The 26,426-nt window shown below is 38.4% G+C and overlaps 1 protein-coding gene across 4 annotated transcripts in view; it reads right to left on the bottom strand.

The window, feature by feature from the left end:
• The window catches only part of SCUBE3 (signal peptide, CUB domain and EGF like domain containing 3), a 114,566-nt gene extending 93,431 nt beyond the window's left edge, over positions 1–21,135 (bottom strand). For all 4 annotated transcript variants that reach the window (XM_014052583.2, XM_014052585.2, XM_014052584.2 and 1 more), the window contains exon 1: positions 20,594–21,135. In XM_014052583.2, the coding sequence (XP_013908058.1) occupies positions 20,594–20,666 (73 nt within the window). In that variant the 5' untranslated portion in view covers positions 20,667–21,135. The remainder of the gene's footprint in view (positions 1–20,593) is intronic.
• Positions 21,136–26,426: the final 5,291 nt, after the last annotated feature.

Raw genomic sequence — 26,426 nt, 5'->3', positions numbered from 1 at the left:
GTAACAAGAGAAGATATTCTAGGAGAACTTGAAAAATGACACCATTAACAAATCTCTCTGTCCTGGCAGCAAGCATTCAAGAGTTCTTTTACGACTCAAATACGAAATTCTGAGCAAACATTACCTAGCAAAAACATGCAACTTGTTGCTCAGATCCAACGAAATACCAGGAGAACTCAATTAATGGAATTTTTTAAAAAAAGATATAGGAGAGATTGAGGAAATATAGGTGATTCAATATAATTTCTGTTTCAGTCAAACTAATATAAAAGGTAATAAAAATAGATATAACTAGACACATAAAGGAATAAAGCTTACCAACATAAAATCAACATGGATTCCACAAAGAAAAATTCCCTCAACAATTTTTACAGTTTGCTGGGAATGACACAGGCATGCATAGAAAGAAACCCCCTTCAACACTGTATACTTGGATTTTCAAGAAGCTTTTGACATTTCTCATCAAAGACTTTTCAGTGAATGTAGCATTCAGGGGATTAAAAGGATCTGACCTTTTATGAATTACTAATTGGCTTTTTCAAAAGCGGAAAAACAAATGAATAATTTTCTAAATGGAAGGAAGTAAGAAGTGGAATCTTTGCTTGCATAGGACGGCAGAAAACACTTCAACTTTGCATATATACTGATAAATTCAAAACTGTAACTAATCACGAAAAAAGATTAGGGTCACAGGGAAGACAACTTAATGTGCAGCATCTATGAGGAAGACAAATTCCATGCTAAGGATCATCACCTAATGAAGTTGACTGGAAGATTTAGGCAAAAGAAAATACTTTTTTACGCAACAGACATGGGGAAATGTTTCTTTACTCTACGACTCTATTATGTACATGGATGATGTTCCCCAAACATTAGTCTCTTACAGTTTGTTATTTTGTCTAATACATGAACATATCCCCATCTTAAAATGGTTCCCTGTAATTTTTCAAATAACAGCTGACACAGACAAGCTCCTTTTTTACACCCCATTAAATTCAATCTGAAGTCAAACCAAGATGCTGAAAAAATGGTTTTGATTATGGATGATGATAAAAGTGCTATGGATTTTCCTCCAACAATTAACTCTGACTTCAACAGACTGTACATCTTAGCATTATGAATCTTGGCAGTGCCAAGCGTCATCACATGCCAACAAAGCAATCTAGTCATGTTATCTGGTCAAATTATCCATGTGCAATGTAGCTTAACCACTACATCAGAAAATGGATGTTTCAACAAAAAGCTCCTTAATTCCTTAATAAATCTTCTCATGTCTCCAGTGGTTTGGGCCATATTGTAATTCTTGACATGACCACGGGTGTGTCAGTTACCCAGGGTTGTGGTTAATGTAAAGTAACAAATATGAACACACTGTATAAATGTTTATACAATATGTACTTACATTCAAACACACACACACACACCAAAGCCTCTGATGCATATCAAAACTAAACTATATCTTATCTCCCTCATGTTGAACCATGAAATTGTCTTTCAATAGTAGAATATTCATCTTGTCAAGGTTTCCAAAGCACATTATTCTATGGAATTTTTGCCTATCATGCAGCTTTTAAAAATACAGAAACTTACAGAAGGAAAATGGAAGATCGTCCTGTTGGTCAAAACAAATAGTTATGGCCAAAGAAGCAATAATTATTTGGCGGTTCTGTTCCTATGTACAATAAGCTGTAAAACGAATCCATACAATTAGTGGTTCCTGAATAAACAGACACTGGAGTGGAACATGTACCTCAACATAAGATTTGTGGTTGTCAGTCATCACTGGGCAAATGTTCTCCTATTGAAGCAATTTAGTTAAATCTGGACAATCAGAGCATCCATTTGAAAACATTTTTCTTCTCTTTTATAAAAGTCCTATCTTATTAGCAACACCTTTCTTTTCCCCAGAGTCCCTTGGGATTAATACCAGGAGATTTATCTCTTCTTTTGTACTTTGAAGAGATCTACTACATCAACTCATTTTGAAATCTGATCTTTTGAAATCTGATCTTTCTAGTTTTCTTTTAGTTAATTTCATTTCCTTTTGTTTTTTTTAGAGGCTATTAAAACAATATTTTTAATAAGAGAAGAGGTGGTCAAAAAGTACTTAATAAGGAATAAGGGCATTTTTCTGCAAGCTTAATGAAATAAGTTTTGCAAAAATTGATTTTATATTTTAAATATATATTAACAGAACAATTTACGATATTCAGCTCCATGTGTTTTATTAAAGCCCAAGGTGCATTAAAGCCCCTTCTACCTCACTGCTTTTATGTGATAAGACAACTTTCAAATATACACCAACCAGGAAACATTTCAGTGGGTGGATGCTAACTAGTTTTTCAACTATCAGCACTCACAAGCTTTGTTTATGAATGCCAGATTCATCAAGGAAGTGTGGTTGTATCTAAACAAATATCATGTAAGCTATAGTGTTTCCTTCCGTGAGCTATATTCATGAAATGTATGTATGTATGTATGTATGTATATGTATGTGTATGTATGTGTATGTGTATGTATGTATGTGTGTGTATACATACATACATACATACATACATACATACATACATACATACATACATACATATATATATATATATATATATATATATATATATATATATAACTGTCTTTGTATTAGTTAAAATGTGGGTGAATAAAAGAGAAAACTGGCAGCAGCCCACAAGAAAATAAATTCTGCACTGAGTCATATTTTCTTATCCCTGGGAATAGAATCAGGCTTTCCAAACAACACTATACAGAAAACTCAGTGACCACATTTTTCTAAATTAAACTAGGGGCTCATAGACAGCCTGCCACTAAATGGGAGAGGCTCCAGGCCCTTGGAGTTATTACACCAGCAACCAATGAATAAGGCTATGGCTGAAGGTTCATAAGTTAAATACTAAACAGTCCCAGCAGGATATGCAGCACCCTCTAACCTTTTCCTTCCTCTTCAAAGCACTTTATTCTGCCCACATAGCCACAGGCTCCACTTTCTGGTCTAAGGTAGATTTGAGCTTCTGCAGTTTTTGGCAAGGAAGTTAATATCAACAGTAGCATCTTGTCCCCCAGCAAATCAACGCTTGCACTGAATATATCTTAGTGGTGAGCATCACAGTTTTGAATGTGGAGAAGCTTGATGCTATTGCAGACAGAAGAGTGAAACTTGCCAGACATATTTACAATACTTCATATTTAAAAGGTACAATAATTCAGCAAAAGCAAAATTACTGCGGGACGCCTCTAAGGGCAGACACAGCGGCAGGGCTTTTGGATGTCCAAAAGCCCCAGTGCTATGCCCGCCATTAGAGGTGGGACGTGTCCCGCCTCTATGGCGGACAAAGCGCCAGAGCGGCCAAAAGCCTCTTTCCTGAAAGCGGCTTTTGCCTGCTGTCAAGAAAGAGGCTTTTGGCCGCTCCAGTGCTATGTCCACCATAGAGGTGGAATACGTGCCACCTCTAATGGCGGACATAGCGCTGAGGCTTTTGGACGTCTAAAAGCCTTTTTCTTGACAGCGGGCAAAAGCCGCTGTCGGTGGCGCAGTGGTTAAATGTAGCACTGCAAGCTACTTCAGCTGACTGCAGTTCAGCAGTTCGGCTGTTCAAATCTCACCGGCTCAGGGTTGACTCAGCCTTCCATCCTTCCGAGGTGGGTAAAATGAGGACCCAGATTGTTGTTGGGGGCAATATGCTGACTCTGTAAACCGCTTAGAGAGGGCTGAAAGCCCTATGAAGCGGTATATAAGTCTAACTGCTATTGCTATTGCTACTGTTAGCCACGCTTTATTCACAGTAATTACTCACAGACAAGACATTGGCAGCAACCCAGACTCCCACAGATAAGAGATAATAAACACAAGAGCTTCTCCAGCTTAGTATAACGGTTGTGTCCTCCCAAAGTCTCTTCTTATATACTCTCTTGGGAGGAGCCAAATCACAACCACCTGGGCCTGATTGTCTCCATAATTGCTGCCTTCGCTTCTCTGCCCTTCTCTGCCTGGCGTCAGAGACAAACTCCTTTTGCTCTTCCCCATTGCTCCAGTGCCTGATGTCAGGGTCACACTCCCTTTGACTTTCACCACTGCTCCATGCCTCAGACTTTCACCACTGCTCCATGCCTGGTGGCCAGCCAGCCTCTCTGGTCCCTGCTTGGAGTCTGAACCCTGCCCAGGATCCTCCACATCTTCCAGAGATGACTCATAGGGTCCCTCACTATCGAATTCCATTGGCAGCTCCAAAGGCTCCTGCTGGGCCGCAACACTGATCTATATAAGAAATGAACTGGGAGTACCTCAAGAGTTTTGCCAAAAGCTTAAAGACATTGTAAACAACTAAGGGGGAGACAGTGAATGTGAGTGCATTATCAAAAGCCAAGTTCAGCTGGTCCTACAAATTTCTCCATTCAATAAGACAGCACTGCCAATGGATAAGAAAAATGGACAAGAATGACTTGGAAGGAAAATAATTTGACTAGTAGCTAGTAGTGTGCCTCATCTTACAATGTAAAGCTAAATCACATTTTATCCTGTAGTGACATAAAATATATCAAAACAGATAGCCCATTGTGGGGTCCTTTGTGTTCTCTGTTTTCTTGCAGACAGTTCATTACTCAACTAGATAACTGCATCAGGTAACTAGGTAACTGATGTTGTTACCTAGTAGGGTACTGAAACATCTGCAAGAAAACAACCAAGCTCAGAAAACATCAAGGACCCCACAGTTAAACCCCACGCTACAAATATTCTCTTCTAAAAATAGCCAACATATATATTATATGCATGCATTTTGGCATGTGTATAAAGTTATTTGTTCAAGTGTACTAAAGAAGTGAAAAATTGCAACCTCCATGTTGGAGAATCAGCTTCATGTCTGGCAAGAGATCTCCTATGCAAATGGATTACCTAACAACATTCTCAGCAGTAGTTCTCTGTAAGGCAGTTTGTAATCAAGTGGATGATGTCAGCCATGAAAGCTTACAGAAACTTGTAATCAGTGTTGTAATTTCCCACAGTATCAGAAGGTCAATGTAGAGAAAGTCTAGAATGGGGGGAGGGGGAATCAAAATGGCTGACATAAAGGGCCGGTGATTGGTGACTAATACTGCTGAATCCTGCCATGTTGCTGCAACCTTGGTAGCTAAAGATATATAGACGTCAATTCCCAGAATTCCCCAGCCAGCATGTGTGGGAGTTGAAATCCACACATCTTAAAGCTTGGCAAGGTTTGAGAAATACTGTCTTAAACAAACTTCTGAGTTATTGGGAAGGACAAGTCAAAGTTTTGTGAATATATATGACATGGCTACAGTTGCCTTATATCAATGTAACATTCATGTCTGGAAAAAACTCATTGTAAGTGACCGCCCCTTCTTTCTTACACACACACACACACACACACACACACACACACACACACACACACACACACACACACACTTTCTTAGCTTGACTGTCTTTGGAACAATCAAACTCTTGGACAGAGATTCTCTAGAACTATGTGTACTTTAAACATCCACTTATCCCAATAGGAGCAGAACTAGGAATTTAAAAAACAGGCAAAGAAGAGTAAAACCAAGTAAATAAAATTACAGTGCATCAGTTTTGGCCTATATACTTGCAAAACTCACTTTAAAGGGGATTGGGAAGCATCACTTTGGGGGTTTTCACAGTTTCAAGAACAAGGATTGTAGTTAGTTGGGTTGTGTTCAGGCAGGATCTTAGTAAGATGTCCACACAGTTGCATAAATATACTTGGCAAAAGAGGAAATTGTGAAAAGCAGTTGGGACTGGTGGTTAAAGGAGAATAAATAAACTGGAACAGGAAAAGGGCAGTCCAAAGGAAAAATTAATCTAACACTGAGGGAAAGTCTTAAAGGAGAAGGAGAAGGCCTAGAAAAAAACTTGTAATATATAAATTCTACTGAGCAGATCCATGCTTGTCTAGTACTTTTGTTTGTACAAAAGTACTAGACAACTAAGCAATAATACAATACTGCTGGTTGGGCACATTCTGAAACATCACACAAATCCTTCTGTGCTGTAAATACATAAGGATATATTCATTTTCACAGAGTGCCCATCATTTAACCTGAAATATTAACCAAACTATATACATCCCAGGTTAAATGGGAGAGAGAGCCAGATGACAAGAGCAGAAACATAATCATTTGCATGCACGCACACCCACACACCCATAGAGGAATGCCTTCTAATAAATTTGTATATAACAGCATCTTGTTATATACAAATTTGTTTATACAAATAGCATCTGAAAAACAGAATACAAGGACAATACTGTTATGTATTATACATAATTACTGCCAGAGAAGAGTATTTCTGAGTTTATTATATTGTATAGCAATATATTTAGATGACTTGCATTCAAAAGAAGGGATGTATCATTGGATGAGCTCTGAAACTGATGATATCAGTGAAGAAATTTAATCCTCTTTTAAACCAAAGTTAGCATAAAAACAAACCAATAGTGTGTCAGGACCAATATTCTCTTCCCATAAGATCCAACTGTAATTACAACTATACAAGCAGGCAGGACACAAAGACATCAACTCCATGGTTATTCAATTGGCAAGACTTATAAGTATTGTTTCTAATTTTGGTGGTAGTGTGTGTATATGTGTGTGTGTATGTTTTGTGTGTGTGTGTGTGTATGTATGTATGTATATGTGTGTATGTGTGTATGTTTGTTTTCGTAGATTTTCACAGGTATAGGTATGCAGGTCTTGGTGTATTCGGGTCTTTTCCCATGTAAGATTACCTATACCCATGAAAATATATATATACACATACATACATACATACATACATACATTCGTAGATTTTCACGGGTGTAGGTATGCTGGTCTTGTTTTATTTGGGTCTTTTCCCATGTAAGATTGAGATAGACTTGGCAATGTTTCGGCGAGGTCTCATTTGCGATGGCGAGACCTCGCCGAAACGTTGCCAAGACAATCTCAATCTTACACGGGAAAAGACCTGAATACAACAAGACCAGCAGATAGATAGATAGATAGATGATAGATAGATAGATAGATAGATAGATAGATAGATAGATAGATAGATAGATAGATAGATAGATATAGAGATAGATAGATGATAGATAGATAGATAGATAGATAGATAGATAGATAGATAGATAGATAGATAGATAGATAGATAGATGTAGATGTAGATGATATAGAGATAGAGATAGAGATAGAGATAGAGATAGAGATAGAGATAGAGATAGAGATAAGAGATAAGACATAGAGATAGTTAGTTAGTTAGTTAGATAGATAGATAGATAGATAGATAGATAGATAGATAGATAGATAGATAGATAGATATAGAGATACAGATAGAGATAGAGATAGAGATAGAGATAGAGATATATACATATACATATACATATACATATACATATACATATACATATACATATACATATACATATACATACACATACACATACACACATACATACATACATACATACATACTACATAATTGGGCTTTTGAGCGCATGCACTCAAATAAGCCTTCCCCTGAAAATAAGCCTTCCCCAAAAATATTGCAACACAGCAACAGCCATGAGGTGACCACGCTCACTGCCTCCTGCACCTAAAAAATAATAAGACCTCCCCAAAAATAAGGCCAAGTGCTTATTTCAGGGGTCAAAAGAAAATAAGACCTTGTCTTATTTTGGGGGAAACACTATATCTATATCTATTATATCTATATTTATACCTATCTACCTACCTACCTACCTACCTACCTACCTACCTACCTACACACACACACACACACACACATATATATCACAATTTTTAATCTATTGATAGCCTCATTTGTCAGATTTTTATCCCATTTTACCAATCAGATTATTCCAATTAGCTCATCTAAAATAAAAAAATTATAGACTAATACAAATTTTATGTAATTAAATAATGTATTCAATTTTCTCACCAACTAAAGAGTTACCTTATCTAGAGGATAGACTGCTTTCCTATTGATATCAGAGCACAATAAATTTATTAGCCTTATTGGCCAATCCCAAGGTGAATTTAGGGCAGCTGGCAGAATATTTGTCATTTTTTTAAATTACTGTAGAATGAAATTCTTAAAATCACATTCTATAGTTTCAGTTATTTAATTATTCAGTTTTAAATTTAAAATACCAGTTAATAACAGTCTGAGACAAAAGTAGGATTGAAAGGATAGTTACTGGGCTGCCAAAATAAAAATATAAATCAGTCCAAAACAATTCATAGCTTTCTTCGTTCTCCTAAAATCCATTCATTGGTTTTTTACTTAACAAACATTAGCAAACACATTGAAATTAGGATTGTCCAGAGATTCAATTTTGAAAAGACACTTTTGGTGTATGGCATTCCTGCAGGTATTGCTATGATGAATTATATTTTGTCTTTAACTCTGAATCTTTACAAACTACTAATATAAGTATTTAGGAATATCCAGACATAGCCTTCTATCAGTGCTTCAACTGGAACCCAAATAAAGCTCTAAAACATATAAATCTTTTTAAAAAGTCAATTGTACTAACTGCTTAAGATACTGTAGTATAGCATTTTTGGCTGAATGGCAAGAGAGGGGGGGAAGTTTGCTAAGGCAATTTGTATTGCACTTAACTAATCTGATCATAAGATAGCACATAGATTTGTCTGGAAGATAATGAAAGCAGGTGTAAGAAGTAGAGAAGTTCTTATTCTACTCTTATTTCCAGAGAGGAAATAACAGGTTACTGGAAATGGGGGGGGGGGGGGGGAGAAGTACAGAAGTTCTTGTTCTACTCTTATTTCCAGAGAGGAAATAACAGGTTACTGGAAGAGGTGGGGCAGAGAATTGAGACGTCCTTAGCCAATATGCATTTTGGTTGGAACTATGAATGCAGAGATTCTGTTTAAACATAAGAGTTTAAATTTGTAGTATGCAATTGAAATTTTTTTTTCAGAGAGAGTCCAGCAACATTGTCTTTCATATGCTCTTCTACCATTTTTTCCATTTCTTTCCTTTCCACAGAAAATTCACAAGGAGGGGAAGAAAAATTAGAGGTATTTACAGCATACAATAAATATGAGACACCAATCTGATATTGACGTTTGTTGCACCTTCTCTACAGAGCCTATCTTAGACTCTTTTCCAATTTTACCCCTTTTCTAAGTCCTTATGATCAGTATTCCAAGCACCCAAATGTGTCGTTAATATTGATTTACAACAAGAGACTTGGTAAAAAATAAAAGTCATTGCATCTCTACAACATGTTAGGTTAAGATGATCCTTTTCCTCAATGACTTTAATGTTGGCAGATGGATATCAATCCATCTGAAAACAAACCCTGATGATTTGGCTTTTCCTCCTTCCATCTCTTTCCCTTTAATTACAAGCATTTAATGGATTCACAGCATCAAGGTGACCTAGTCAAGGCTTTACATGCCCCACCACTGAAAATTCCCTATAATCAAAAGAGCAGATTTTATATTTGTAATTAGGCGGGCAACAGAGTTAGAATGGGACATTTAGTCTATTGAGTCATCCCTCTTGCCACACTACTTAGTATACATAACTGCATTATAGTTGTAACAAAATCCAAATCTTTTAAACCTCTTTTTCAAAAGTTTAGCGTGTCCTTGCAAAATCCCTTAAAAAGCAGTCTGAACATTTTGAACTTATGCTCTTCTGCTGTATTATTATATCTGCAATTCTAAGATTCTGTTTTGTTTTGTTCCTTAACCAAATTGCTAGTTGCAAAAATTCTCCATCCCAATTTAAATAATTATCCAAATAATGAATGATTCAAGCTAGCATGTAGTTACATCCACAGATGACTCATCATTTATGATGAACTTCAATGTTATATTTGAACTAGAAAATATACACCAACCAAACCCAGTTTTGAAATCACAATTCTGGCTTGGCATTCAAATTGGATAATTTATACAAATCACATAAGCTGAATTGCAAAATATACTCACAGTAGATCAGGGAAGGATTTATGGCCAAAGGAAGAGACAGAAAAGGGATCGATTCAACTCATATTTCTTTTTTTGTATCTCTTGACAGTGAGATTGACGACATATAAAATGAATAAATAAATATGCACCCAACAATTATTCAGAGAATTGTCAAACTACAGTCAGTGCAGGTAGTCCTCGACTTACAACAGTTCATTTAGTGACTTATAAAGTAACTTATGATGGTTTTTCACGCTTACAACTATTTCAGCATCCCCTTGGTCACATAATCAAAATTAAAATGCTTGGCAACTGACCTGTATTTATGATGAGTGCAGTGTCCTGGTGTCATGTGATCCTTTTTTGTGACTTTCTGACAAGGAAAATCCATGGTGAAAATAGATTCACTTAATAAACATGTTACTAACTTAGCAACTGTAGTGATTCACTTAACTGTGGAAATAAAGGTTGCAAAATGGGGCAAAACTCAATTAAATATCTTGCTCAGCAATATACATTTTGGGCTCAGTTGTGGCTGTAAGCCGAGTATTACCTATAATCACTGTTCTGTTTCACAAAATGGATTTGAGATCCAGAATTCAGAGTATCCTTTCTACATGCAATATTCATACACTCTGCTAAATAAAATAAAAAACTTGAATCGAAGTACATTTTGTTGAGACATGCCTTGCTCCTTGTTAGGCAAATTATGCACAATAAGGAAAACCTGGTATAGGGTGTGATTACTCAGAGATAGCTGGCTTTGTATACATAAATCAGAAGGCAAGCTTACATGTCTGGCATCTCTTTGAAGTGTATAAAAATAACACGATGTTTAGCTCTTTTTTTTCCTTTTGAAAGGACTCAGGGCATAATTCTACTGAAATTTACATTCCTATGAATAATCATGAAATGAAATGAAATTATTTCATTAAGTCTACTTGCATGGTATAACATTAAGATCCTGTGAAGTATACATGCCTAAAACACCATGGACCAGGTGAGTACAAATGTTTGGAGAGCCAACAGGGCATTTGATAACATTTCTTGACATCACAACTGTGTTGTGTTCTGTGATCTATTTTAATCAAAACACGCCCTGAGCTTTGGAAATATGCAATATTAAATCCCTTACTGCAATTTAAATTTCTGCTATAAGTTTATTTACATTACCTCAATCTTTAGAAAGATCCATGTTTGGTTGTAAGTTACTTTGCTGACAGTTTTTCCATGATCAGAGTGAGCAAACCTCTGGTGATTGGCAGCAAAGACTACATACCGAGGGAGGCCAAGGTTTTATGATGCCTCCTGGGTTAAGCAAAATATGTTTGGGCAGTGGGGGGGGTATTTCTTTCATTTCTTTACAACATTTATATAGTTGCCTGCCTTATACCAAACTGTGGGCAGCTCCCAATCAAAAATTAAAACAATATCAGTAATAAAACAATAAAACAATATTAAAACTGTGGAAACCATAAACATTAAAAAAAAAGCCTGGCACCAAGTTAAACTTATGCTTATCCCAACACTTGGGGAAAAGCCAAATCTTCAGGGTTTTTTTGGAGGGCTACTGCATTTCAAGGGGCGAGGTGTGCCATAGGGTGAGCTTCCCAAGGAAAAGGCACATTTACTAGCTCCTAGGTGAAAAGGGACAGGACTAAGAGCATGCCCATAATCTGGCAGAATGGATAGAAGTTCTTCTAAAAAGTCTGTTCCCCAAATAACTATATGGTTCTGTGCCATATAGGACTTTAAAGGTAATAATAAGCACTTTGAATTGTATATAAAAGGAAACTGGAAGCCAGTGCAGCTCATCAGTGGTGGATTTCAATTTTGTTTACTACTGGTTCGCTTGTGCACATGTGCATGCTTTCCCAGAAATGTCTGGATAGGTAGGCGGAGCCTCTCACTGTCAACACTACCGGTTCACCCAACCCAGGCCAAATGGGAAGCAACCCACTACTGCAGCTTATGCAACAGAAGTTTCAGATAGGTAAATCTAGGGACATCTATAAAGGTGCATGCCACTGCATTCTGGACCAGTTGTAGCTTCCAAGAGGTCTTCAAGGGCAGCTCCATCTACAGCATATTGCACTAATCCATATGGGAGGTGACGAAGGCATGAGTGACTGTGAGCAAGACTTCTCAGTCCAAGAAATGCACAAGTAGCACACTAGATGAATCTGTGCAAAGGCCCTCCTAGCCACAGTTGCCAGATACTCCCTGGGCAGGAACCATGACTGTGATGGTGAACCTATGGTCACATGAGCCATCACCCCAGTTCAGCTCTGCTGCACATGTGCACGCACCTTCTGCCTACCCACTGATCATCGGGTCTCTGCAACGCATGCGGGGGGGCACCCACATACATAGACACGCCAATATTGCATGGCTTTTCCCTCCCAACCTTGAAGCCAGTCCAGAAGAATATAATTATCGATGCTATTAAAATCTGGAAGGTCCAGAATTTTTTAATTTATTAAATTTACATGCCATTCATCTCACTGTCAAGCAACTCTGAGCAGCTTACAACATCATAAAAGCAAAAGTACAAAACATTAAAACATTAAATACTAAAATTAAGAGAGAGATGTTGGAAAGCAGAATAAAAAAGAGTGAGGGCGGGATCTTCTTCCTAGTCAACTAACCACCTCCAGCATGGAATTCCTCTATCAGGGACCCAGGCCAATCAGAAGAGACAGGTTTTGAGGCTGTTTTGAAAGATCACGAGGGTGAGGATGGATCTCAACCCAAGGGGCATGAAGTTTCAGAGGGGGTGGAGCCACAGAAGAAAACGCCCTTCTCCTGGACCCCAATTACTGGAATTCCTTGACTAAAAGGGGTCCTCAGCATGGATCCATACTATAAAGCAGGGATCCCCAACCCACAGTCCATGGACCAGCAACTGGGCTGCACAAACAAGCAAAGCCCCATCCGTGGGATGCAGGCAGCACATGAAACCAACATCTCCCCTGGTCTGCGGAAAAACCTTTCTCCACAGAACTGTTCTCTGGTGCCCAAAAGGTTGGGGGTGATTGCCCTAAAGGGCTTTAAAGGTGATAACCAATACTTGAATTGGACCTGGAAACAAAACAGCAACATCCCCCCCCCCCAAAAAAATAGGGTAGTTTTCTTTTTTCTTATAAGATGGAAATCCTTGTTTCAGGTATTGTTCTGAGTAGTTGTCATCCCTGAAGTATTGACATCCGTTGAATAAAGCACAGGGAAACACAAGTTTCCTTAGATTTTCTACTATACCAAAGGCCACACAACAGTATACGAATCTTTATCAAACATAATCATAAGCATCAGGGGCTTTACAACTTTAAAACCAAAGATTACTCTGGAAGTTTTACTGATGCAGAGTTCCTCTGAAGAGGCTTTTTGAAAACAATGTAACTTGTTACTTAGGAGACAGTAGTGCCTCTCAGGACAGGATGATCCAAGGTTTTTAAATATTTAAATTTTGGATGCTTTTTATAAAAGGGTTTTTCACTTTGATACCCAACCTTACTACCTTCATCAAGCTTAAGTACTGGTATGTTAAGTGTCTTCAGTCAATTCTTTTTAAACAGTTTATACTGAGATGGTTCAGTTATATATTTAATATTTTAGGACTACAGGAGAGCATCACCTTCTATGCTTCTGAGGGCAACTAGGAAAGAGGAAGAAATGTTCATAGGAGATGGGTGAAAATGGAATAGAATAACAGAGTTGGAAGAGACCTTGGAGGTCTTCTAGTACAACCCCCTGCTTAGGCAGGAAATTCTACACCACCCCAGATAAATGGTTAACCAATCTCTTCTTTAAAACTTCCAGTGTTGGATCATTTGCAACTTCTGGAGGCAAGTTATTCCACTGATTAATTGTTCTAAATGTCAGGAAATTTTTCCTTAGTTCTAGGTTGCTTCTCTCCTTGATTAGTTTCTATCAATTGCTTCTTGTCCTACCCTCAGGTGCTTTGGAGAATAGTTTGACTCCCTCTTCTTTGTCGCAACCCCTGAGATATTGGAACACTGCTATCATGTCACCCCTAGTCCTTCTTTTCATAAGTAGTAGAATAAGACTAAAAGAATAAGACCATTATGTATTTACATCAACTGAATTATTCTATAAGAGTACACACCCCAAACAATCATCACCACCCCATTTTAAGGCCCTGCAGGTGGATTCAGACTTTAAAAGAATCCAACCCATTATCTGCCAAACCCATCAACACTCTACAACATCGATTGTATAATAATGTTATACACCTTTGCCTCTGGGAAAATATAGCTTCTACATGTTGAGTTTTTCTAACTTCATTGACACACACAATGCATTAAATTGTTATGATTTTGAACAGCCAAATTAATTATTTTAACCAGTTTAACATTAACCAGTTATCATTTGCTTAAGGGAATCACTCTACCTGTATTTAATGCTAATTAGATGACCAAGGTCTCATGTGTGCCACTACATCTGGCACAAAGGTCTGCATTAGGAAGATGTATGTGTTAATTGCCATGTAAAAAATGAATCAGTCTTCTCCAACCTGGACTGTCCTTGAGGTTAGTCCCAGAATATGAAACTGGTTAGCAACAAATTCTGGAGACTGTCAACCAATGTACTGGAGTGAACCAGACCAGAATAAGAAGTATCAGCTGAACATTTTGTTCCTTAATGTTAAAGTATAAACCCAATGGAAATGGAATTTAGTCTCAATGCATTATTAAATATTTGAGACTAAATTCCAATATGTATTAATTGGAAATTGAAGCTGATCCATGTTGGATAGGTTTGCTTTTAAAAAGACCATAAAAAGGCATATAGGGTGGAAGGGAAATAAATGGAAATTCCTCTTAATAACGGCAGATAATTTAGTGTGTCATGCAGATCACCTTCTATTAAGCTATGTTTTGCTTCATAGTTTACCAAATAAGGCACAGCTTTTGATTCACAAGCCATAAACTATGAATAACAAGGCACACCATTTAGTTCATCAACATGCTAAGTTGATCCAAATAACCAAATCATACTAAGTTTAGCAAAAGGTATAAGCATAACAATATCTTTTATCAGGGCAATCTAGAAGAGAGTTTATGTAAACAATAAAGGAACACTAGTGAATCAAACTATTTTCAAACTTATCACTGTGTATTCTTACAAATAGCAAATTTATGAACAAGGAAGTACAGTAGTTAGACAGTCGGTAGTCCAGCACCTTGTTATCCTTAGCTGATCTCAAAAAATTAAGCAAGACATACATTGATGGGGGATCACCAGAAAAATCTCAGAACTGTATGCCGGACTGCGAAGTTAAAAAAATAAATCCTGGCAGAATGAACAGAACAGAATAGAATAACAAAATTGGAAAGAAACTTGGAGGTCTTCTAGTCCAGACCCTTGCACAAGCAGAAGACCCTACACCATTTCAGACAAATGGTTGTCAAATCTCTTCTTAAAAGTCTCCAGTGAGAGATTTCCCATAAAGTATGAAGGCAAACCTTTCCATTGGTTAATTGTTCTTGTTATCAGAAAATTTCCCTTTATTTCTAGGTTGCTTCTCTCCTTGATTAGTTTCCATCCATTGCTTTCTGTTTTGACTTGCTCAATAGATTGATTCTTCTTTATGGTAGCCCCTCAAATATTGGAACACTGTTATCATGTGGCCCCCTAGTCCTTCATTTCACTAGACTACACATACCCAATTCCTGCATCTGTTCTTCATATGTTTTAGCCTCCAGCTGCCTAATCATTTTTGTTGCTCTTCTCTACACTTTTTCCAGAATCTTTTTTATATTGTGGTAACCAAAATTGGATGCCATATTCCAAGTGTCATCTAATCAAGGCATTATAAAGCAGCAATTAACATTTCACATGATCTTAATTCTATCTTAGAATTTTATTGGCTCTTTTGATAGGTGCAACACACTGCTGGCTCATATTAAAGTGATTGTCCACTAGGACTCCAAGATCCCTCTCATAGTTACTGCTATTGAGCCAGGTTCCACCTATTCTATACCTATACATTTGATTTGTCTTATCTAAGCGTAAAACCTTACTTTTCCCACCATTAATTTCATTTTGTTAGATAGGGCCCAGTTTTCAAATCTGTTGAGATCCTTCTGGAAGTTGAGCCTACCTTCTGGGGTGTGGGCTATTCCTGCCAACTTAGTGTCATCTGCAAATTTGCTGAGTTCCCATTCTTTTTCTTCTAAATCATTTATGAAGATATTGAAGAATACTGTGCCAAAGACAGAACCTTGGGTGTTTCCCCCTGCTTACTTCCCTCCATGTAGATGTAGTTCCATTAAGGACTACACATTGAGTGTGATTTGTCAGACAGTTACAAATCCATCTGTTGGTGATGTTGTCATCCCACATTTTTCTAACTTGCCAAGAAGTAGGCTGTGGTCTACTTTGTCAAATGCCTCACTAAAATCCAAACATATGTCCACAGAATTTTGCTGGCCCATTAATTTAGTCACTTTGTCAAATGGTAAGCTGCTACCATAGTATTGCCATAAAATTCTACATAGGTGCGTGCACAAAGTTGCCAGGAGTGGAACACAACTATAGAAATACATTACCTAGTAAACAGATATGTATAATTCCTCCATAATTCTATGTAATTAACAATTCACCTCCCCCACTTGCCCCCTTATTGCTATAGTACAATTTTTATCTACGGCAGCATCTTTAAATTGCACAGAAAAACTGCTTTGGGTAACATCCAGAACAAAGGACAGGCTAGGTCTGAAATAGGGATAGCCACTGCTTTGTTTTTCTCTTGGGATCCATCTTGCTTTTATGAACTAAACCAAGTAAGTAGGCATAGTTTTCCAAGTTGTTTCCAAAAGCATTTAATTGGGCATTAAAGGATGAATTAATATGCATCAACACTTGATTTTTTCCCCAAATGTCAACTGAATTAGTTTATTTCTAAACAATGGATAATGACCAAATTGGAAGCTTATAGGTAGTAATAAATCGTATAAGCAGAGTGTGTTAGAAAAATAATATTGCCCAGGAGGTTAAAGAAAATTTATTTTCAGATTGTAGAAGATGGAACCGCAACACCAAAACCTCTGTTAAGTCTTCAATGGCAGAAAATCTCAAAACAATACATTTTCCAAAGCATCTTAGCTCCTCTCTCCCCACCTCTCTCCCTCTCCTTCTCTCCCTGTGTGTGTGTTTGTGTGTGTGTGTATGTGTGTTGTTGCATTCATTTTCAGATGAGGCTTTGGCTCCAGAGATGTCAGTTCCAAATTCCTCATGCAATTTATTCTGCAGAAACTCCAATGCAAACAATTCATCAGGTTTTATTTGAGAACTGCAGCTTAACTGAATGACCAAGTTCACATATAAAGTATGGGAAAGCATAACTCAAGATTATGACTGGGCTATGTCTTTAACTTTAGTCTGACTTTCTTATTTTCCATATTTGTGAATGTCCAAACTAGTCCACATTCAGAGCAGTTTCTTTGTATGAAAACATAGTGTCCTGGCAGTTTACCACTTTGTTAGCATCTCCTGTTGAGTATTTATGAAAACCAGATTTCATATGGATTTGTATTATTATGTCTGCCACATCCCTAAGGCCAAATCCTTCATTTTCTTCCTGCTTTCTCTTGAAACAGGCCAGGTGGATGAATCTGTTGCTGTCTTACAGATTAAGCTTCCAATGCATAAATAATGGAAGTATGAATGAGAAGCAGTTTTATGTAGTGGTTAAAGCAACAGGCTAGAAATCGGGTGATCTAGTCCTGCCTTAGGCACAAAGCCAACTGGTAACCAGTCACTTTTTTTCTACCCTAAGAAACGGTCAATGGCAAACCACTTCTGAAAAACCTTGCCAAGAAAACTGCAGGCAGTCTCTGAGAATCTGGCATGATTGAAAAGAAGGGAGGGGAAGTATGAATAGGAGCAAAGAGTAGTTTAATAATCTAAGTAGAAAACCACATAAATGCAGGTAACATTTATTAAGGCTCAAAACATCAATAATAATGATTTTAGTTCTGATGCTATTGGATGACAGACTGGGCAATTGTTGCAATTTAAATGCATAATCACTCAGTAATATTCCTGTAAAACAAATATGAAAATAGGATATAAAGAATTTCTCTATCACAATCCTTTAAATTAGACAAAATGGTTGTACACGTTGCTCCTCCTGTAAAGTTGCTCTGGTTCTGAATAGGCATCATGAAAAATAAGTGCAAGATCAGATTTGGCCCCATAGTTTTCAGCTGCTGATCCTTAAACATTGCATACAGTAGATGTAGTTGAAAAATACCAAGCCTGCTGTTATAAGGTAGCATCAATGATACCTGCTCACTCTTCAAAAAAACAAGACTCATTGTAGTTATCTAGACCAAGTAGAAAGCTACATTTTTATTTATTACCATTTTCATATTCTACTACTTATTTGTTAGATCTCCTGTAACAAGCATGGGTTTACAAAAAGATTTTGTTGAAATGGAAGAACAGAATACAGCAAAAAGAAGGGAACACCTCAGTATCAGATGGATTTCAGCTTTACATATATAGCTGCTGCTCAGAAGCACCACTCAGATTATTGGAACATATGTATGAAAGGCTGGAATTTTGGGGGATGTCATAACACATGTTTTATTATCATGGTTTATTAGTTGGTCAGTATATAGGTTTTTTTGAATAACTTATTGCTGCCTTGGCAAATTTGGGAAAGGATTTCCCCCCCTGCACTTGTTAAAAGATTCTTGGTTAGTATTCTGCAACTTATTTTGCATGGATGCAGACTATCAAATCCTTACATAACCAGTCTTTCTCTACTTCTCAAAATTATAGAGCCATTTGGACATGCTTGCTGTAACTAAGGAAATGTGGTCCCAACATTTATGGAGAATACCAGAAGCATATAGTAAGGAAAAATGGTAATTTCAAATGGTAGAATACCCCTATTCTAGTTATAGCTTTTAAACATCTATTCCACTGTTTCTTAGAAGACCTTGGTTATTCAGATAATGATAGAGGCTAGATTTTAAATATGCATTTTACTTTTTTTATTCATCAATGTATATTTCAAGATTAATCATGTTTGTCAAACTTACAAGATGTCAGGATAATTTGCTCACTCTTTACATGACATCCATCACCACCTAGGAAATGAGGACTTAAGTTTAAACTTTTTGATTTTCAACTATCACCATCTTCAGTCTCCCCATCATTGTCCCAAACTTCCTCCCCAAAAGGTTAATATGATCAGTATTCTAAATAATATTAATTTGCATGTACTGTATGATAAATGACTGTTCCAAGCATAATGAACTGGAATAAACAGTAGGAAGTATTTTTCATTAAAAGAGACTGTTGGGAATGTTTTTAAAATGAGAGTGAAGTATTTAAAAAAAATCAGTGTTCCAGCTAAAATGGATCTGCAAAATTTCACAGTAATGTCATTCTTGCCCTCTACTGAAAACTGATATAACAAAGAAGATGTTTTTACCTGCAAGACTGTTGCCCAAATCCACCCCAAGTTCCTTCCCCTCTCCCAAAGGTATCCGTCAAGTTTCTACAGGATGGAATTTTGCATGCTGTTTTTACATAAATCTGGCCACAGCTTTAATGGAATTTGAAACCAAAGAGCTTTAATAAATAAATATTATGATAAGAATATGAAAGCAATGTACACACTGAAGCTAATTGGAATCAAAATCTAAGCATTTCTTTCTAAACTAAAATCATAAAACTTTACAAGAAGCTAGGTCCTTTTTAGTGGGCTTGCAAAGAAAAAGAAATAAAACCAAAACACCCTTTGCACATTTCTATTGTAAAAAAAAGATTCTAAAGTGTTTAAAAGGCTACTGCTAAAGAAGTAGCAAATAATCTTAAAACTCTCACCACTTTATAAAAAAACAGTACAAACTATAAAGCTAAAAGATTTTCCTTTAACACATTTTGTATCCTACACTGTCCACTTTGTATCATTAAGATATGACATGTTACTGTTTTAGGAAGTGTAAGTATCTAAACAAATTGTTTGGATTTGCATGTCTGATTTTAAATAAAAACCAGCCATGCTGTTTCAAGATAAATTAAGTTAAAATACATACTTTTGCCAAGAATCTTTGCCTCTAACATCTGAAGTTGCATTACATGTGAACTCTTACCTCACAAAAACATTCCCTCAAGTTTTATGCCCCATCTTAATCTTAAAAGTAATTGTTTCTAAAAGTACTATCAACTTTGTAAAAAAAGTAGGGATCCGAACATTTGCAATAACAACACTCTGATTTCTAGCTGGGAAGGAAAATACACACACACACACACACACACACACACACACACACACACACACACACACATTAAATAACTATTCATTTTCCCTCTTTATGTTTAAAAGCAATTCGAAGAATAGATTTCTTTAAAAACAACAAGTCTTTGAAAGATGAAACCGAAAGGTTTGCATTCAACAGTTAAAAGATACATATTTTTTGCCGGGCACCAGGTTTACTAATCTCAGGGACAAAATCCAACATTTAAAAAGTAGAGGAATAGTTCCGCGCCTATGTGCGCTCTCGCTGGCGCATACATAAGAGAAATACGAGTGTCCGTCTCCAGATAGGAAGGGGGTCGGGCGCAGGGTTGAGATTCGCCTTACCTTGACTAGCTTTAGCCACTGTGTTGCCAAAGGAGAGAATCAGGCACAATCCAAGGATCTCCAGGGCCCCCATTCCAGCCGATCGTTTGGGCAGAAGGTTGGTGCCAAGAACCGGGAAGTTTTCTCTGATGCTTTGAAGGCGCAACACAGATTTCAACAGACAAAAAAAAAATCCCACAAAACAAAGGAAACGGGTTTTTCCCCGTTGGTGTATGAAAGCGGCTACTGGAGAAAGGATGGCCAAATTGCTCGAGGTTTCGTCCCGTTTCCTCTGATGCTACTAGCACAGGAAGGGAGGGAGGAAAACCCGCGGGATCTTTTGAGCGGACCTGATCGCCTTCCTTTCAGCTGCCTCTTTTATTCAAGAAGGAACGTAACCCGTTGTAGTTTTTGTTTAGAGCGGCAGATTTTCTCTCTCTCCTTTTTAAGGGCCGTGGTCCAATGCTGAAGACCTGTGAAGGTCCATCCAAGCAACGCCCTTTTTCTTCTTCTCTCTCTTTCTTTTCTATTTGCCTTTGCTTCGCCTGCTCCCTTCTTCACTCCCTCCCACCCGTCCGGGCTCTGTTCAGCTCTGCCTGCAGGAATTTACAGTCTGCCACTGGGGGAGTAGGGCCAGTAGCCATGGAGACCGCTTCCCTGGGAGCAAGGAGGTCAGGCAAGAGACCATGTGCAATCAATGGATCAATGCAAAACTCCGAGCGAGTTCCAGACCCAACAGCCCCTTTGCCGGGCGAGGAGGAAAGGGGAGGGGCATGAGAAAGGGGATTGTGTTCGGAAAGAGTATTAAGAAGGAAGGGGGGAGAAAGAGAGGGGGGAGAGAGAGAGAGAAGCGAGAGAAAGCAGCTTGCAGATACCGTGACCTGTAACACTTAAAAAAAAAACTTTTCGGTGCTTGGTCTGAAGGCAAAGAGACGCACTCGCAGGAGCAAAGCAACTGCAGATCAAAGGGCTTTCTCTCTCCCACTGTTGGCGGAGGGGGATGGGGGAAAGAAAGAAACGAGGTGGGGAAGGGAAACCCCTCTCTAAATCACCGAAGGTTTTTACAGCGTTGTACCAACCTCGTCTCGAATGAGCCACTGACGATTTTTTCCTATCATTTCCCCGGATTTCTATTCCCTGGCTGTCTGTTGAAGAGCAGGTCTCCGTTGTCAAAATAAATCATAAATCAAACGCGCTCTGGGGAAGTTTAAATAGGAAGTAAAATTCTCGGGTCTTTTCACGCGCTGGGCTTAGTGAAGGCTTGAGAGGGTCTCTGAGCATGAGCAGAATGCTCAAGACGCCCCTCGCCTAGCATAGCTCGGACTGGGCTGCTAAGAGGAGCGTTAAGAAAATGCGGAAATGTCAGAAAAATCCGGCGAAATTACATTTCAGCAGATATCACAGCCTGCATATTTTGGTATTCATTCTGTTACTCTTCTTTCAGTTGACAGGCTGCTGCTCCTGCCTTCTTGTTATTGGCAAGCACAAATGGCAAACATATAGGTTTCCCTCCTCTCCCCTATTTTTTAGGGGTGATGACTTACTCTGTTTTGATTTAGTTTTTCTACCTGGTAATTGCTCACTTGAGGCAAGGTTACAATTTTGTCCCCAGGTTGCGGATAAAATTTTTGAGGGGAACTTTTCGTCTCTAAGGGGGGGGGGGGAGTATATTTATACAGTTTGTTTAGAGACAGTTCAAAGTTATGCCACTGAAAAAAAGTGACATGATCATTTTTCACACTTAAGACCATGGCAGCAACTCCATGATTATCTGATCAAAAGTTAGACACTTGGCAAGTTGGCCACTGACTCGTATTTATGATAATTGCATAGTGTCCTATGGTCATGTGATCACCTTTTGAAACTTTCTGGCAAGCAAAGTCAATGGGAAAGCCAGATTCACTTGTTACTAACTTAATTGCAATGATTCACTTAACAATTGTGGTAAGAAAGGTCATAAAATAGGGACAATTTGCTTAACAACCATCTTGCTTAGCAACAAATTTTGGGCTCAGTTGTGTTCTTACGTTGAGAACTCTCTGTAGAATCTCCCTTTGTTTGAATGGGACAGGGCAGAATCTGGCGAAATAATTAGAAATACACAAACATAAGTTTTGAGTATAGACAATGCCCTGATTGTGTATCATATAACATCTATAACAAGCAATAAAGTATGATTTACCATGCTTTTAAAAATCCAGTTGTGTCTTTGTGCTGTGTAATATACACACACATGCATTATAGCTTGCTAACCATGATTTCAGATGTTAAAGTAGGACTACTAAATTTAGACTACAAAATCTGGAACACTTTTAGAGGAACAGAGTTTTCGGTGCCTCTTTGCTGCCATCTACTGGTCCCCTGGATTGTTACACTCCAGTTCTGGTGGCAATGATAATGATCTGGCATGAAATTGGTGTCAACTGCATAAATAGATTTTCTCCAGGATTTGTCCTCAAACTGGTCCTTTGGTCTTCCAATGGTTCATCCATCATCACTATAATTGTGTCTGTCCACCTTGCTGCTGATTGTACAGGTAATCCTTAACTTACAATCACAATTGGGTTAGAAAATTTGTTGTGAATAGGCATAGTTCTTAACTGAGATGTCACATGATCTCAATTTGCAACTTTCCCTGCTCACTTCCTGATTGTCTTTGTTTGTTCCCCCAGCTTGGAAGGCTACAATTTTAACCACATGACTGCAGGACTCTGCAAGGATTATGAACATGAGCCAATTCCTGAGTGCCTGAATTGTCAATCACATGACTGATGGTATCACAGTCATAACTTTGAGTATAGGTTGTAAGTTTTTTTCAGTACTACTGCAACTTCAAACCAACATTAAACAAATAGTCTTAACTCAAGAGTACTTTCTCTTTTTTTCTCAGCCTCAAGAGAATTAAGTCTTCACATAATGTGTACAAAATATAATTACTTTGAATCTGGTAATTTGTTGACTCAAGTGGAAACTCTGAATTTACTTTGTCTTATGACCAATTTTTAAAATCTGACTTCAAATCAGATCTATCAAATATGCTAGCTCTTATTAAATGTGGAAAGTGCAAATTAGAGTTTCTAGAGGTACCATTTAGATATGGAAATAGTTTTATCTATGATTACCCAGGGTATAACAAAGGCAGTATATATTTTCTCCATAAGACTTGTACTGTATTAAAACATCTAATTTTGAGGTTGAAGTTTGAGGTTTATTGGATTTATATGTCGTCCTTCTCCCAAGGGCTCAGGGCGGCGTACAACATAAAAGAAAACACATATTACAAAAATTAAAAGGGACATTAAATAAATTATCCAAAAAAACCCCAATTGATATTTACAATAAAAATTTAAAAATTAAATTAAAATTAACAACCAAATTAATCCTATATTTTATTCTATTCAGGCCAGGCCAGTTTGCTGGAAAAGCCCACTTTTTAGGGCACGTCGGAAGGACCAGAGGTCGGGGATTATGCGAAGCTCCGGGGGCAGCTCATTCCAGAGGGAAGGCGCTCCCACAGAGATGGCTGTCCCCCTGGGGGTCGCTAGCCTACACGGGCTGACGGCATCCTGAGGAGGCCAACTCTGTGAGATCGCACTGGACGGTGGGAGGCTACTGGTGGCAGTAGGTGGTCTCGCAGATACCCTGGGCCTAAGCCATTTAAAGGTCATAATTAGTACCTTGAATCGCACCCGGAAGACAATCAGCAACCAGTACAGGCCGCCTAAAAGGGGTGTAACATGGGAGCACCTAGGTACCCCATGATAACCCACGTGACCACATTCTGGACCAGCTGAAGCCTCCGGGTGCTCTTCAAGGGCAGCCCCAAGTAGAGAGTGTTTCAGTAGTCCAGGCGAGAAAGGACGAGGGCATGAGTGATTGTGCACACGGCATCCCGATCCAGAAAGGGATGTGACTGACCATATCAGGCGAACCTGGTAAAAGGCCCCCCTGGTCACAGCCGTCAGGTGTTCTTCTAAACTAAGCCGCGTATTCAGGAGGACTCCCAGATTGCAGGCCCTCTTTGAGGGGGGTAAAGTTTCTCCCCCTATCATCAAAGATGGAACAAGATGCACAAATCAGGATGACGGAAACCACAGCCACTCAGTCTTGGAAGGATTGAGCTTGAGCCTGTTCCTCCCCATCCAGATCTGCACAGCCTCCAGGCATCAGGACATCACGTCGAGGGCATCATTTGAGTGGTTTGGCGTAGAGATGAAAAGTTGGGTATCATCAGCATATTGATGATACCATACCCCAAAACCACGGATGATCTCGCCCAGCGGTTTCATATATATGTTGAATAGGAGGGGTAAGAGAACCGACCCCTGGGGCACCCCACAAGTGACACGCCTTGGGGTCGATCCCTGTCCTCCAGTCAACATGAACTGCGACCGATCCGACAGGTAGGAGAACCACTGCAAAACAGTGCCCCCCACTCCCAACCCCCCGAGTCATCGCAGTAGGATACCATGGTCGATGGTATGGAAAGCTGCCGAGAGATCTAATAGGACCAGGACAGAGGAGCAACCCCTGTCCCGGGCCAGCCAAAGATCATCAACCAACACAACCAATGCCGTCTCCGTGCTGTACTCAGGCCTGAATCCTGACTGAAACGGATCCAGGTAGGCAGCTTCATCCAGGTTCTGGGGAAGCTGACATGCTACCACACCCTCGACAACCTTTGGAGGTTGGAGACCGGGCGATAGTTGGCTAAAGAAACTGGGTCCAGGGAAGGCTTCTTAAGGAGGGGCCTCACCACCGCCTCCTTCAAGGCGGTGGGAAAGAACCCCTCTCTCAATGAAGCATTGGTAATCGCCTGGAGCCAGCCTTGTGTCACCTCCCGGGAAGCCGAAACTAACCAAGAGAGACACGGGTCCAGCACACAAGTGGCAGCACTGAGTCTCCCCATAATCCCGTCCATGCCCTTGGGGGTCACAGGGTCAAACTCATCCCAGATAGTCTCCACAAGATTCATCCCCGTCAACTTGCCTGAATCTACCCAGTCAGAGGCTAAGCCTGTCCGAATCTGAGCGATTTTCATTTTAATATTTAATAAATTAATATTTTATTGAATAAGGTAGAAATGGTTATTGTAGAATCAGCTGGAATTTGCATTTGATGCTATAATAAATCTGATACATTTGGCTTAATTGCTATAACTACCACTATATGATAGCATCTATGTTTTTTTTAAAAAGGATAATTAGAAGTGAAGTTAGCCATGTATCATGTACAACCATATGACTGAATCACCAGATGTCTTGAGATTCCAATTTCCTATTTATTCATTTCTGGAGGATATCAGGCTGGGACAGATTGATATAGAAAGGTAATCCAATCAAAGTGCTATAGTAGGTATAGTATGAAGGAGATAAATGGCAGAATAAACCTCCTTTTTAATTATTGTTGGGTTCTATGATACTTTTATTCCCAAGAAAAAGTTTATGTAATTCTCTTTCCTGCATACAAAAACAACATAATTAACTACATTTCTTGGGTGAAAGGAAATTATCATTTACTGTTTCAGGTAGTGAAATATTGTGGGCTGATCCTGTCCATGTCTTGCTTTTTAGACTGCAAACTTTAGTGGGGAGATTAGATTGTTTTCTCCTAGTATTATTTCATAGTTTAATATTGCTTTTTATTGCACAAAGAATTCTGAAAATAACTTAAGGATAGATAAACTTGTGCAATATGTAAGTAGACCTAAATGTGTAAACCCTAATGATATAAAAGAGAGCAAATATATGATGTCTCCATAACTCTTCAACAGGCTGCAAGCTATAATTTTCATTCAGGTGGTAAATCCAAAATATATGATGTCAGATAATAAACTCCTGTGTCAGAATGGTCC

Source organism: Thamnophis sirtalis, unplaced genomic scaffold, assembly GCF_051295495.1.
Source record: "Thamnophis sirtalis isolate CommonGarterSnake01/CBP01778 unplaced genomic scaffold, rThaSir2_p1.2 scaffold_7, whole genome shotgun sequence".
NCBI classification, from domain to species: Eukaryota; Metazoa; Chordata; class Lepidosauria; order Squamata; family Natricidae; genus Thamnophis; species Thamnophis sirtalis.
This window is presented reverse-complemented; position numbering and strand designations above follow the sequence as displayed.